The following is a 15308-nucleotide window of genomic DNA, read 5'->3' as shown; positions in this document are numbered from 1 at the left end:
GCAATTGTCATCATGATCAAATTATAGAAGACAGAATATTAATGTTAAGTTTTCTTTCTTTTTTCTATACAACGTAGATTTGTAGAATAAGCGTTTAACAAGATTGTCTTATATTCTCTAGTTCATAACGTACTGCTATATTGTATTAAATGTTAGCTTTTAAACCTGTGAAATTCGCAAGAAAGTGACAAAACAATTAAGACAGAAATTATATTAAAATTACCGCAGACTATGTTTTTACTATGTTACGCCTTATAGCTTAATACTACATATGCATCCTTCTCAATCTCGTGCTTTAATAATTGGAATGGATGTTTTTATTTAGTAAGATATTTTAAGAATTAAAAATTGAATGGTGTCTAGCTAATGAGATATTTAGCAATGCGACATGTGAGAGGACTTGCGATGACCCTGACACTTGCATCTCGGCTACCTCTCGCACAGAAACAGAGCAATGTGTTTGTGTCGGTGATTATCTGAGACAGGAAGAACAATGCATCCCTCTGAACCAATGCAACTGCTTCGATGATGAAAAAGGAAGTGTATTAGGGGTCAGTACGGTTCTTTCAGGACTTTTTTAATGCTTTACTGTTACTTCATTGTCCATATAATTAGAAGAAAACCTTCTACTATTTAAACCTGTTGATTATCACATCACATTTACAGATAACCGAGTAGCGCTCACATCACGGTTGGGAAAGGGGCATGAACCCCACCTCCGTCGCCAGTCCAGGCAAAACTGTCAGTCGAGAGACGTATTACATTAATCAGGAAGATAAGACATATGGGTGTGCATCCCCTTATAAACCTAACATAAAATTAATGGATACTTCATACCATAGTCTTGCGGTTACAACTAATTATAGGCCTAATGTAAAGTCGTAATAAGCCGCTGAATGCAACATTTGACGGCTAACTTTGTTCTTGATAGCGGATCCCTAAGGACCCTACATCGGAGTTGGTTTCAAAAACCTCATAATCCTGTACATTTCACTGTGACAATTTGTGACAAATCATTTATTTACTAGTTTTTTTTTTCTTCTGAATATCTTAAATTAGGAGGGCACGTTTTACATCAATTCAAGATGTACACGAAATTCAACTTGTAGGAACAACCAGCTTATAATAGATCAGAGTTACCAGTGTAGTGATGACGCAACCTGTGATGAGAGGAACGATGTCCGTAAATGTTACTGTAATGATGGCTACGAAGGGGACGGAGTGACGTGCCAGGTGATCCCAAAAGATTGCTACGAGCTTTATGTTTCTGGAACACTCAGTGATGGAGTTTACACTATTTACCCTGATGGTTGGCCAAGCGGCATTCAGGTTTACTGCGAGATGGAAAGTAACGGAGGAGGATGGACGGTGAGTAATGCAAACAAGGCTTTGGATTGTTACCTTTTACACAATGTACTTTGCATGTTGCAAAATGATGCCCTGAAGACCTCGTTGAACTGAATTTGACCAATAGAAATATATCTCACTATCACAATATACTTATATATATATATTAATATATATATATATATATATATATATATATATATATATATATATATATATATATATATATATATATATAGATACATATATATATAGAAATAAATATATATATATATATATATATATATATATATATAAATATATATATATATATATTTATATATATATATATAAATATATATATTTATATATATATATATATATATATATATATATATATATATATATATATATATATATATATATATATACAAAGCTTGAGGCCCGGGTTCGAATCCCGGTGGAGGCTGGAAGTTTTTTTCACTGTTCTGGACTTTCCTTCTCATTACGTTTTCAATTATATATATATATATATATATATATATATATATATATATATATATATATATATATATATATGTAGATCTTATATTTGACCTTTATTAACTCTTTTACGGCTTTGGAGGTCATTCCCTTAAGGATTAGTAGATGGAACAATTGGATTACCTTTTTGTTTTCATTTCATAGTTTTTCCAGCGACGATCGAGTGCCTCCGTTGACTTTTATCTTGGTTGGTTGGACTACAAGAACGGTTTCGGTAATAAAAATCAAGACCACTGGCTAGGTAACAAATATATCCACTCTCTGTCCAACCAGAAAACGTACGAGCTTCGTATTGATGTAAGGGATTCTGCCTCCTCGTCGTATTACGCCGTCTCTTCGACTTTTAGCATTAATAACGAGGCAGACAAGTATCGACTATCAGTTGGATCACACAGTGGAAATACAGGTGAGTAGTTGATGTTCTAAGCATTGACGTATTCATAAATCTGGACCAATTACGTTAATTAGGAGAAGTGTCAAGACCCCCCCCCAAAAAAAAACAAACAAACAAACATGCCAACCATGGAGGATATGTGACGTGTCTCCCCTATTACAATTAATTATTGTAGTACTCCTTGCATGTGCATTCTACAACTACTAATGTCTTGATCTCATAGCTACCGCATTCCTGGCTTAATGATATATGTTTTCAATGTTCACAGCAATTTTCAATTCCAAACATTGCTATTTTCATTCAAACGCACGTAGGTTTTCAGAACTGTATACAATGTGTACAGACATAAGAAGCAGACGATAAGATTCGCTGTTCCTGGGCAACACAGGTCCTCCTTGTCGTGTTTAGACGTAACAGGCAACTGCCATGATAGGAGTGATCGACATACGCAATCTATAAGACTATTACAGTAGATGTTCCTATATTAGCTAAAACATTTATAGTCAATTCACTTTATGTCGGTTCTATTCTTCATTTAAACTTATTTATTTCATGATCTGTTATGTCAATAGTGTAATCTACGTTTATACTCCAACATGTGTGCTCATGTTGAAAAATCTAAAGATTACATTGTGCTATGAAAATCAGGTAAAAAATTGAATAATCGAAGGTAATTAACACCCTTCTTGCCCTGCCCAGTAGAACAGGGACATTGGTTTACTCAGGACAAGATCAAGGATTTATTTAGCTACCTCACACAGCCCCCAGCCCCTCCTGACCCGGCTTCGAAGAAAACCTAAAATAACCTGTGTGGTACAAGCACAGGGTTGAATGAAAGGGGAAATGAAAATTTGGTTATGCAAACTAAATTACACATATATAATAATATTCAAGAAATTATACGACTTAATACCGACATATACAATAAATCTATAACTCGAGTTTTGAAAGAGTAGGAGGCTAATCAGATGGGGACTTAGAAATAATAATAAAATTTAAAAAAATGAATGAATAGTATTGCCAATAAATGCCGGTAAATAAATGTAAATAAAATAAAAAGCGATATTAGCGACTCTATAGTAACCAAACCCTGGCAATTGATTTAAGTAGTTCCCTCATCTGTATTTGGCTCCTATTGTGGCACTGTAATTCAAACGTAAGAAAAAACTAAATTGTATAATATCATAATTACAAAGACAAAATACCTATGTATCCTAAATATTCAACACACGCAAAAAAACAAAACAAAAAAACAAATACGCGGAACTGACGTTTTCATCTTGGTAGGAAAATAACGCACTGCCCTCTAACTTGTATCCGATGTTGGATTCATTCAAAGTTTATAAATTTATCGGTTTATTTAGTCTTTCTCGTTTGTTGCAGGTTATGATGCTTTGTCTGGTAGCAACAATAAACAATTCAGTACAAAAGACCAGGACAACGATGGATGGAGCAGCTACGACTGTGCTGAGAGACACAGGGGAGCCTGGTGGTTCTATGATTATTATCACTGTAGGAAATATAATTCTGCTTCTTATTGTCGGTCTTACTGTCCCGGTTATAGTTACTTTTGCTATTATTTTCCCGATGGCAGCGACAACTGCGCGATTTGCGCTTATTCTCATCTCAACGGAGACTACGACGGCTCTACTCGAGGAACGAACATGTTCTGGTATAGTTATAGTTTGAACGGTTACGGATGTAGCCTGCAATACACAGATATGAAAATACGGCCTGTGTAGACAAAACACTGTATAAATAACACATAGCCCAAAAGAACAGCTTTTACTAAGAAAAGTAAGAAAAGATCGATACAGATCTTCGAACATCGGACTGCAGGACGTGCCATAGACAAGAAAGAAGAAGAAAATGCACACGAGAATTACAAACAGGACGATTCGACGAATAATTAATTTTCTAAGGGAATGAGAAGATATTAATTGAAATTGATGTCAAATTATTAACATTAACCAGCTTACTGTTGTTTAATACTTTGAAAATTGATTACAGCATGAGTTTCACAAAAGAATCAAAATAGAAAATAAAGTAAACTTGTGTATTGTGCCTTAATGTGTTGCATCCCTCGTAGTCAATCCTCATCCCCCCCCCCCCAAGTATTATTAGTTGGTAGGAAATGGACAATTGCAAGCGGATACTTAACGATTCTTGGTTTCTAGGAGATATACACACAAATTTCTTATGATTATATATTTATATGAAGTCATTGTCAGGGTTGCCGTCGAGCTACTCACAAGACATAGGGTAACATTAATATATATATATATATATATATATATATATATATATATATATATATATATATATATATATATATATATATATATAGATATAGATATATATATATATATATATATATATATAGATATAGATATATATATATATATATATATACACACACACACATATATATATATATATACACACATATATATACACACATATATATATATAAATATATATATATAAAACATCCCTAAATAAATCATCTAATACCGGCCATGTCAACTGATGACAAAGTATTCTGTGGTTGCACATGGTGTTGTTATTCTCATTTACATAGTCAACTTAACGTAACGCAATATTGAAAACAGAGGTAATATCGCTAAATTTGGGAGATGTTTAATATTTGTGCAAAGTTAATCATGTAAAAATCCTATTGCGTCATTGACTACCTTATCAGACAGTAGAGAGAAATCGAATTAAGAAACCACAAATAATCTACTACAATGCTTGAAATACTCAACTAATGCAACGTGTGGACTGCACAATGCAGTTACGTCAAAACCACTCAATTCAATAACAAACATGTGGGAAAATAGTTGTTTAACCCTAGTATTTATTCTGTAACGAACATTTTGACTTTTTTCCTGTTTGTAATCTTGTGAAGTAGATGCCCATAGAATGATAACCAAAAAATTATTGTAACATTCTGCAACAATATTCAAATATGAGATCTCTTTTCATTATGATAAAAGGCCCTAAAGCTCTTCTTTCAGTTTCTCACATATATTTGAACACATTGTTCTACATGCATACATTTACAGTATAAGAAGGTGTGTCAATTCCCCAGATCACTAGATGGGTTTAGTTTCAAAAGGATAATTTTGCGAAGTAATGTTTATCTTCTTCTATTTCACTTTATTTCTTTACCCATTATCCCCCTCTCTCCCAAAACGTCTTTACTTCACCCCCTACTTTCCCTATCTAGCAACAACATTTGCATAGTCTTATCATTAACAGCATCAGTATAATTCCATCATCTGCTTCTTCTATTTTTTGGGGGGGGGGGAGAGGGGGGTTATGGTCAAGTTTACTAATTGTTGGCAACAAAATAAAAAAATATACCATTCAAAAACTAATAAAAAGCTAATTAATTTCTCTTCTCTGATGACATTTGGTTTAATAAATTGGGAACAAATTAGGGTCTCACTCATTTGCAGCTTTTTCAGCCTCCTCGGTCACTCGTCTCTTTACTGCGTTATTGGCTTGTTTCATAGCCTCTTGAGCTGTCCCTGCTTCCTCTTCTGCTTCTTGCGACAGCTCTGCTGCCCTCTATTAGCCAAAACTTAATATACAAAAATTAAACAGTAACGTTACTAAAAATATAAAAGACGAGATAAAAGTTACTTTTATATCGTTGAAATTAGTTAAATTTGTGAAATAGACAAGGACCTCATCCAACACCGAATTTCTTCACTGAATGTGCTCAAAACTTGAAGTACGACATTATTCTCGAAAGTATACCCCAATGGCTACGGCCTTGTATATATTAACGATATCAAACATTTACAAATACATAGTAATACTCGTAAGTAGGTATACACATTTATCTCCTTTCTCAGTAATCTTTTATTAAAGACGACAATCCAGTGCCGTTCGACTCACGGAACTTTGACTAGAAGTATCAATTACTGACTCACAGTTAACTTGTTGAGGTACATATCTTTCTATGCTAAGTAGGCCTATAGCTCAAGAGGGAAACCTTCAGAGTAGCAGATCACACCGTGCTGTTAAATCGAGTAGCCTATCCAATATCATATATCATAGCTATTTATTCTTTTGTCAATTTTCTTTGCCATCCCAGTTTCTTCACCGCAAATCCTGTGTGTATGGTCGAGGGGTACATTCCATCTACCTCTGGCTACGCCACTGACGGCGAAATAATACTTTGGTGTAGGCATGCTGACACTCATTGAATTATTCATGCTGAAAAATCACTGGCAGTTGTCATCCGTTGGCTAATACTGTTGGGAACCAAACCTCAGGACTCTCCTGAGAACTGCGGGCCAGGGATAAATTAACTGCTTGAACCACCTATAGCTACGCCTTCAATACATACGAGGTTTATGTCAAAGCAAAGTATGATATGAATGTACCTTATGTACCTATCGTATATAGAAGATACAGAGCATGGATGCAAATCCTATAGTTCATTCACAAGTCCTCGTCCAATAAAACAGCTGACATTGTTATTCAATGAGATGTCAGAATACTCGATCCCGCAAACAGGATGTGACGTAGGCACAATAAAACAAGGAAGTAATGTTCATACAGTATACCGCTGCACAACTATTCGAAACGGTGTTAGTTAGATATTTGTATACATTTATATATATATAATATATATATATATATATATATATATATATATATATATATATATATATATATATATATACACAAACACATTGTTAGAAAATGTTCTGCTATAATTGGAAGTACCTCAGAAAACTTAATTTGGAAAGGAGGAAGGGAGTAGGGGAGCAGGTGGTGGGTTTGATGCACAATTAAAGCTATCTTCAATACCATATATTTTAATACTATATATTTTAGAAATGTTTACAATATGATGAAAAAATTTGGAAAGAAAACCCTATAGTGTGTTATTGGTGATATTGTGTAGATGCACTATATATTGGTTCATATAATTGTTTTGTATAGAATAGTTCATAAAATGTGTATATTGTACACCGTAATGCATACATAGTGTGGTATATGCTTTCACACACATTGCGTATATAGTAGACATAATTCATATAATTTTTATACTTTAGACTAGTTCATACAGTGCGTAAATTGTAGAATTTTGCTAACATTGTGTATAGTTCGTGCAGTGTGTATAGTATATACCATATCATACCTTGAATATAGTGAAGACTATTTCATAAAGTGTGTATAGTGTGGTCTAGGTAATACCTTCCATATAGTGTAAACTAGTCAATACAGTGTGTAAAGTGTACACTATAGTTCACATCGGGTATAGTATATATATTTTTTATAGTATAGATCAGATCATACCTTGCGTATAGTGTAAACTAGTTCATGCAGTGTGTTTATTGTTGACTATATCATACATTGTATAGTATAGACTAGTTAATGCAGTGTTTAACTTATATACTTCATCAGACAGTGCGTATAGTGTACACTATTTCAAACAATGTGTAAACTGTAGATTATGCCATGCATTATTGATAGTGTAGTATAGCCCATTTCACGGTATATAAGATATAGTGTACCAGTTCATACATGTTATGAAGTGCTGACTAGTACATGTACTTTAATAACACTTCCTTTCATCCAGTAGACACTTCTTGAATTTTTCCTGCCAACCAAAAGCGTTGTAACTTAGCTAAGTGAATTTACTCATTAAGGGTTCCGAAAAATTTCGATAATGAGAACTTAATCACTACAAGCAACATCAACATTCTGACTCTTTTCATCGACTAGGTAGCCTTACGTCGTTAAGCACACAACTACAAACCCTTAAACATGAACCACGCTAAATGTTATTTAAATTAAAAGTGACCATCGTAATTGATATTTGTTTCAAGAACTAAATACATTAACAGTTATTGAATTTGCAATACCATTGCTGTCCTTGGAACTAGAGACACGATATTCATTAGCTATGTAATACGTGTTTTAGTTGGCTTTATTGGATCAAGGACAATTCAATATTATGTAACTGAAGCTTACTGACATATCGACTAAAATCTCAAGATATAGATAGCTGTAAATAATATTAAGTTGGATTGCGCATGTCGAACAGTCTTCTTTACATACAAGCCAAAGAATACTCTATACGTGCGGTACGTTTTTTATAAGCTGTTCAACTAATCATGTTTCAAATAAAACGATGGCATTCATGGACATCCATACTACTACGGTCATTCCAATAAGGTGTCGGTAACCCCTAACTGGATACTCTGTGTCATTTGTCATCTTGCCCTTCTTCAAATATATTTCAGCGTGACATTTCTGCAAACCTGAAATCATGGAGAATTTTGTCAAAGTTTGTTTAACTGTTTTGACGATTTGGAACTCGTTTGGAACAGAAATGGTAAGTCATTCCATTTTTTTAATTTTTTAATTTTTTAAATATATTACTCTATTGAATATCTTCTGACTGTTTCAAGTTTTGAAAGCTAAGTCGCATCAATGTGCTGCTGCGCTAATCTTATTGAAGTTAAATGTTAAGACAAACTGAGTGTTAGCATCCTAAACGAAATAGGCAAACACAGATTAAAATACTTAATGACATTCAGTAAGAAAGCCTTCAATTTAAAAACTGAGTATTTTCAACTTCGCTAAAGCACAACTGTGTTTCGCCTTAGAACATAACTTTCTAACTGAATAATATATACATAACAACTTTGTTCTTTAAAACGTGCTTCCATGTATAATACTAGGAATAAAAGCCAATTATACATCTCAAAAGGTTTTGTTACGCACCAATTTTTAATCAATAACGTTACATGATGTGGCCAGGTAAAATATACTTTTTCATATTTCGAGTATACAGCTTTCCAATATCATGTACATAACGTCAGCGCACAATGTTCCCCTCAAATATCCAACCCCACTGTTTAACCGTATACCAACACGTTACAACAATCCTTCATTACATCTTACAAATTATTGAGCTTTAATTCACATGTTTTTTATTTAGTTTAAATTTATGCTCCATATGCCATTTTCTCTCTTCTAGAATAATAACTAAATGCTAAACAGTAACATTCAGTTATTTCAAGATTCATAATTTCAAATATTTCTTTTTGTTTAAAATTCAATCATGCGATTCCCCTATCGAGACAGAGCTATACACTTTGTATGGGTAAATGTATACAATATTCTTCTATGCAGTCTAAAGTTGAACAGATGTTTTATAAAACCTTTGCTATTTTTACATAAACTGAACAGATGCATACGTATAACTTGAGTCTAATCTGTACAAAGGCAACTTCCCTTGTCGGCTCTGTTATTTTGATATGATTTCCGAACAGTTATGTTATTCATTGTCCTTTTTCAAGTTGTCAGTATGAAAATTTTAAAGCAACATTGGCGTTATCTAATCTAAAAACAAAGACAACATTTATATGTCAAAATACCAGTACAAAGATAATTAAGTTATAGTTCAAATAGTAAACAGTTTGATAGCTACTGTGAACACAACTTTAATGATATGGTACATTCTTTCAGTAAGATATCTTAACTTTAAAAAAGGGAAGGTTTCATACTTTGTAATCACATTTAAAGAAATTTTCAATTTAAGTTTGGTGATATTGCGGCAGCAAACTATCATCTAATCGCGAAGTTTTGCAGCTCGAAAATGTCTAAAGAGTGCCGAAATGGTTACATCCTTCACATGCTCATAGATATCAATTGTTTAGATATCATTATTTATGTAGCTATGTTTGGCAAACAGTCTGCAAAAACAATAACAATATTTGTTATATGATCATTCTTTTTAAACACATATTCAAGGAAATAACATTAAAACTAGCTGGTACACATGTCAATCTGATTTAAACTAATATAAAAAAATTTAACAAGGTGATATAAATATAAATATATGGACAGGATTATTGCTGAATATCATAAACTTAGGTTACTCAAGTTTATTGCAGTACAAAATTAGCAAAGAAAAGAAAGACTGCTACAAAGCCCAAACATTGACAATTACCTTTATGTGAGTGCTACGTCTGTTTCAGACACTACTATATGGCTTTAAATTGCTTTCACGAAAGCATAGTATGCGATCATAAGAGATGTCTCTGAAGATTTTAGTGTCTAGCCAACGGTGTTTTCCTGATTCCGTGTTTCTTTTCTCAACTATATTGTAAGTTGCTCCCAGTAAATATAATTTATATACTATTTGATCTTGATTAAGAGAATCGTTTGACAGAATCGTTTGACCGCAAATTCGCAAAGATAATAGATATACGAGTAGAAAAACTTTAAGATATGATGAAGTTTGTAAAAAAAAAACTATACCGCCTGCTTTTTGAAGTGACAGTTAAATTAAATAGATTTCAAACTAGAGAGTATATGTATTTTCTCAATAATTGAGTCTTAAAGATAAGTAATATAACTTTTCCAAAGTAACTGCGAGATAGCAACTCAGATTTCATGTCGTATTACAATACCAATGTAAGGGGGAATCAAAAGGACGAAAATACAATTAAGACGGAAACTTAAATCTGAATTTATGATATATCGTTACCAAACTGAAGATTTATATTTAAAAAAGGGTGCTCATATTGCATTCATTCAATAAATCAATTTAAAAACTAACCAAATATTTTTTTTCAAAATACGCATATGATTATTGTCCTATTTTATGTCTGTTTTAATTCTTATAAGTTAAAATGAAACATCTACAAAGAATTGTTTGTCAAATCTGTGCGACATGTTTAAATATCTATCGTTAATTCACTTGTCGCGCTGTTATAAAATGTTCTAAAACATTAATCTAGTAGGCAGTATCGATTTTGATGATGATATTAACAACTACTAGTAATGTAACAGCATTATTTAAAGAAATAACTACTGTTAAACGAACATGATATTCAATCAAATAAACTGGAAGATAAAAAAAAATGAAAGACGAATTCCAATGACATAGACGTTAATTATACGTATAAGTTGTTTTATAACGTATGTTTTCTTTTATAAGATCTTATAAGTTGCCATTTTTGTACTATTTGAATTATTTCTTCCAATCCTTCGAATACATAAAATTAGAACAGATAAGATTTTAGCTAGTGTTGGATCTCTCGTTTAAACCCTTTAAATTTCAAAACCAACCTTTAAAACAGATCAATGTGAAGGCTAAATGCGGATAAAGCGGATAAAAGTTATTTGAATAAAATCAGACACAATATAAAATTCCTAACAAGACAATTTCTTTAGTATGTGCTAATTTAAGTCAAACAACAAGTAATACGAAAACAATTGTTTCAAAATCTATATAAATGCCTTCTCAAAAGAGTCAATTTCACGGAAGAAGTATATGTTTTCTTCAATTTGTAAAGGTTTTTTTGGGGGGGGGTGGGGGTTATAGTTAAAAATACAAGCCATATTCTGGACAAAGTTTGACAAGCAAATGTACATTTTCACCAATCATAATAAAAACGAAGGACATAAAATAGCTGCATAGCGATGTTTTAATGCAGAAACCATGTTTAATACTAAAAATAACCTGATTTTTATTCTGGTTGTTTGTCTTTAAATAATTATAATGTTCAACACTAAATGAAACCTGTGAATTCATTAATACATAATTTCCTTCTTTGTTTTCTTTTTTTGTTAAATTCAAATTGGGATATAATCTGTAACAGTAACAACATTGCAGAAAAAGTATGACAATATAATTGCAGATAGAAAATTTTCACCGACAAGTAAATTTCATTTCATTTTGATCGAGAACAACCTGCTTTCTACATAATCCAGTTTAATAACATTTTAATGACAATCAGCAATGATTATTCTTCAAACTGTGGAATACAACGGGCTAGTTTATCGTGTTAAGAAATTAAAGCTTTTATACATAAGCTCAATACAAATGTGATGGGCGTAGTCATCGACGTTCACCCACACCCAACCCTTTTCGCTGGCCGTCATCACACCCTCCCACCCGACTCACACATTCCCGTCATGTTACCATGCGGCTGGTCGGTGGAGTACAAACCTGAACGTTTCGTTTGTCGTTTTAAAGTAACATGTAAAGTAATTCTGTATACAAAAGGAAAATTTCCAAATACCTAAAAAATATGGATGATAGACTTTGACGAATTAAACAAACTCATCAAATCTGTTACACTGCATCTAAATGTTGCTTTACTAGCACATGTTTCAAAAACTAGAAAGTATATCATAAAACCCAACAGCTTCATATATGGTAATTATTCGCTTGAAACATTTTCGATTCACTGATGTGTTGGAAAATACCTAATTAAATTCCTGCATATGATATTCTGTGGCTATCGTTTGAACGAGCAATATATTCAAGAAAAACACGACTTGTGACAATCAAATTACTGTGATAATAAACAAAATTATGTATGCAGATAGAACAGTATAACGTCTCACACAGTCTAAGTCATTGCTTCCTCAAAAGCATAATCGGCGATAAAAAAAAACTCTTTGGCTATATCCCAAAATAATCGCCTTTGACCGCGTCAATCTCTTTGTAGCAATGGTATCATTTTGTTTTATACTCTGTTGGCAACAGCAAATTACATAGTGTAGAACTAAGGTAGCTAATATCGACATTCGTAATTATTTCGATTCTATTGATTTTATTTTTCATGACTTAAGTTAAAGGTGATTTGATATCCTTGTATTAAAGGAACATATTCTTCTCCAAATCGTGATAAAGTTACTCTTGACATGATGAACTCATGATGAGTGTGTAGGCATTGTTTTAAAAAAAGTCAAACATTTGATGGAGACAAAAAATAAATCAGAGAACTGTTGAAATTTCAGGAAAGAACTAAAGCGTGTCCTTTTGTTTATTCAGAGAGTTGTCTAAATTTACTTCATCTCCTGGAAATGCTATACAATAGTTTGTCTTGACAGAAAACATCATAATTTCATGAAAAATTAACTCCCATATACTCGTCTGTTCTGACATGTCAGTATTCGGAATTTACCAAACAAGAAAAAACTGTAAATTTTTAAGGTGCTAACGATCATTCTAACTGCAACAAATTTAAAGCCGACTACTTGTACAACATATAGCAGAACAATTAGAGAATTGTTATCATTGAATGTCTTGGTCTGAAAGGAAGAAAATATTTCTTATTTCTTTGAAAACTTCCTCATTATCGTTTCTCCATTTTCTGATAAAATTCTTTATCTCTTGCAATTGTCATCATTATCATGTTATAGAAGACAGATCTTTAACGTTAAGTTTTCTATTCTTTTTTCTTTACCTAGATTTGTAGAATTAGCGTTCAACAAGGTTGTCTTATATTCTCTATTTCATAACGTACTGCTATATTGTATTAAATGTTAGCTTTTAATGCTGTGAAATTCGCAAGAAACTGACAAAACAATCAAGACAGAAATTATCTTTAAATGATCGCAGACTATGTTTTTACAATTTCACGCCTTACAGCTGAATACTACATATGCAGCCCTCTCAATCTCGTGCTTTAATATTTGGAATGCTGGTTTTTATTTAGTAAGATATACAAGTCTGTGGCGAAGAACTTACCTTACATGTAAAATGACACCTTTTAAATCTCAGAGTTTCTCTTTGCTATGTAAGTATCAAGAAACGGTAATCATATTCCAACAATAATAGCTGGAACGATATAAAGGATCCCTACGGGTCTGTGAAACACAAATGCGTTACAACATATGTCTGAAATGTTCTAATGTCAAAATATAACTTGAACAAAGAACATCTGTCTGCATTAAGCAACAAAGCTGTTTAAGGAAGCAGCCAGCTATTGAATTTGTTCTTTCACGTTAGCATGTTCATAAATCAGAGAACTGTTGACATTTCAGGAAAGAACTAAAGCGTGTCCTCTTGTTTATTCAGAGAGTTGTATAAATTCACTTCATCTCCTGGAAATGTTGTAAAATATTTTTGTCTTGACAAATATCATCATAATTTAATGAAAAATGAACTGCCATATACTCGTCTGTTCTAACATGTCGGTATTCGGAATTGACCAAAGAAGACAAAACGTAACTTTTTAAGGTGCTAACGATCATTCTTACTATAACAAATTTAAAGCCGACTACTTGTATAACATATAGCAGAATAATTAGAGACTATGCATTTGTTATAATTGAATGTCTTGGTCTGAAAGAGAGAAAGAAAATATTTCTTATTTCTTAGAAACCTTCCTCATTATCTTTTGTCCATTTTCTGATAAAATTCTTTATCTCTTGCAATTGTCATCATTATCATGTTATAGAAGACATCATTTTAATGTTAAGTTTTCTATTCTTTTTTCTATACCACGTAGATTTGTAGAATTAGCGTTTAACAAGGTTGTCTTATATTCTCTATTTCATAACGTACTGCTATATTGTAGTATATGTTAGCTTTTAATGCTGTGAAATTCGCAAGAAACTGACAAAGCAATTAAGACAGAAATTATCTGAACATTATCGCAGACCATATGTTTTTACAATTTTACGCTTTATAGCTTAATACTATATATGCATCTCTCTCAATCTCGTGCCTTAATAATTTGAATGGAGGTTTTTATTTAGTAAGATATACAAGTCTGTGACGAAGAACTTACCTTACATGTAAAATGACACCTTTTATAATCTCAGAGTTTCTCTTTGCTATGTTAGTATGAAGACACGGATACCGTATTCCAACAAGAATACCTGGAAAGATATAAAGGATCCCTACTGGTTGTTAAGGACTGTTAAACACAAATGCGTTACAACATATGTCTGAAATGTTCTAATGTCATAACATAACTTGAACAAAGAACATCTGCAAGAATATAAGCAACAAAGCTGTTCACGAAAGCAGCCGGCTATTGCCTTTGTTCTTTCACGTTAGCTTACATAGCATGTACCAGGGTAGCTGTAACACCGGAAAAATGCCATTAACCTAATGCTTCCTGGATGAAAGTTGTAATATGAAGTTCAGTTCTGTGTTTATTGACTTGCATACTAGATATGAATTTTAAGTAGAAGATAAAACAACTACTGCTTAAACTAAGATTTGGCGGACCAGTTCGCCTAAATGTTCTTTCTTCCGATCGAA

General features: G+C 32.5%; 2 protein-coding genes across 4 annotated transcripts in view; both read left to right on the top strand.

Annotated features, from left to right (window-relative positions):
• The first annotated feature begins 344 nt into the window (after positions 1 to 344).
• On the top strand, positions 345 to 4353 carry LOC139974300 (ficolin-2-like). Its single transcript, XM_071981332.1, has 4 exons — positions 345 to 551; positions 1060 to 1368; positions 2014 to 2275; positions 3647 to 4353. Exons 2-4 carry the CDS (start codon positions 1342 to 1344, stop codon positions 4003 to 4005), a joined length of 648 nt encoding a protein of 215 aa, XP_071837433.1. The 5' UTR covers positions 345 to 551; positions 1060 to 1341; the 3' UTR covers positions 4006 to 4353.
• Positions 4354 to 8209: 3856 nt separating this feature from the next.
• LOC139974298 (uncharacterized) overlaps positions 8210 to 15308 on the top strand; it is a 73160-nt gene continuing 66061 nt past the window's right edge. Inside the window, exon 1 of one of the 3 annotated variants that reach the window (XM_071981329.1) lies at positions 8210 to 8624. In XM_071981329.1, coding sequence (XP_071837430.1) covers positions 8559 to 8624 — 66 coding nt within the window. In that variant the 5' untranslated portion in view covers positions 8210 to 8558. The remainder of the gene's footprint in view (positions 8625 to 15308) is intronic. The other 2 variants (XM_071981328.1, XM_071981330.1) reach the window with 2 other exon arrangements.

This window comes from Apostichopus japonicus, chromosome 9 (assembly GCF_037975245.1).
Source record: "Apostichopus japonicus isolate 1M-3 chromosome 9, ASM3797524v1, whole genome shotgun sequence".
Lineage (NCBI taxonomy): Eukaryota > Metazoa > Echinodermata > Holothuroidea > Aspidochirotida > Stichopodidae > Apostichopus > Apostichopus japonicus.
This window is presented reverse-complemented; position numbering and strand designations above follow the sequence as displayed.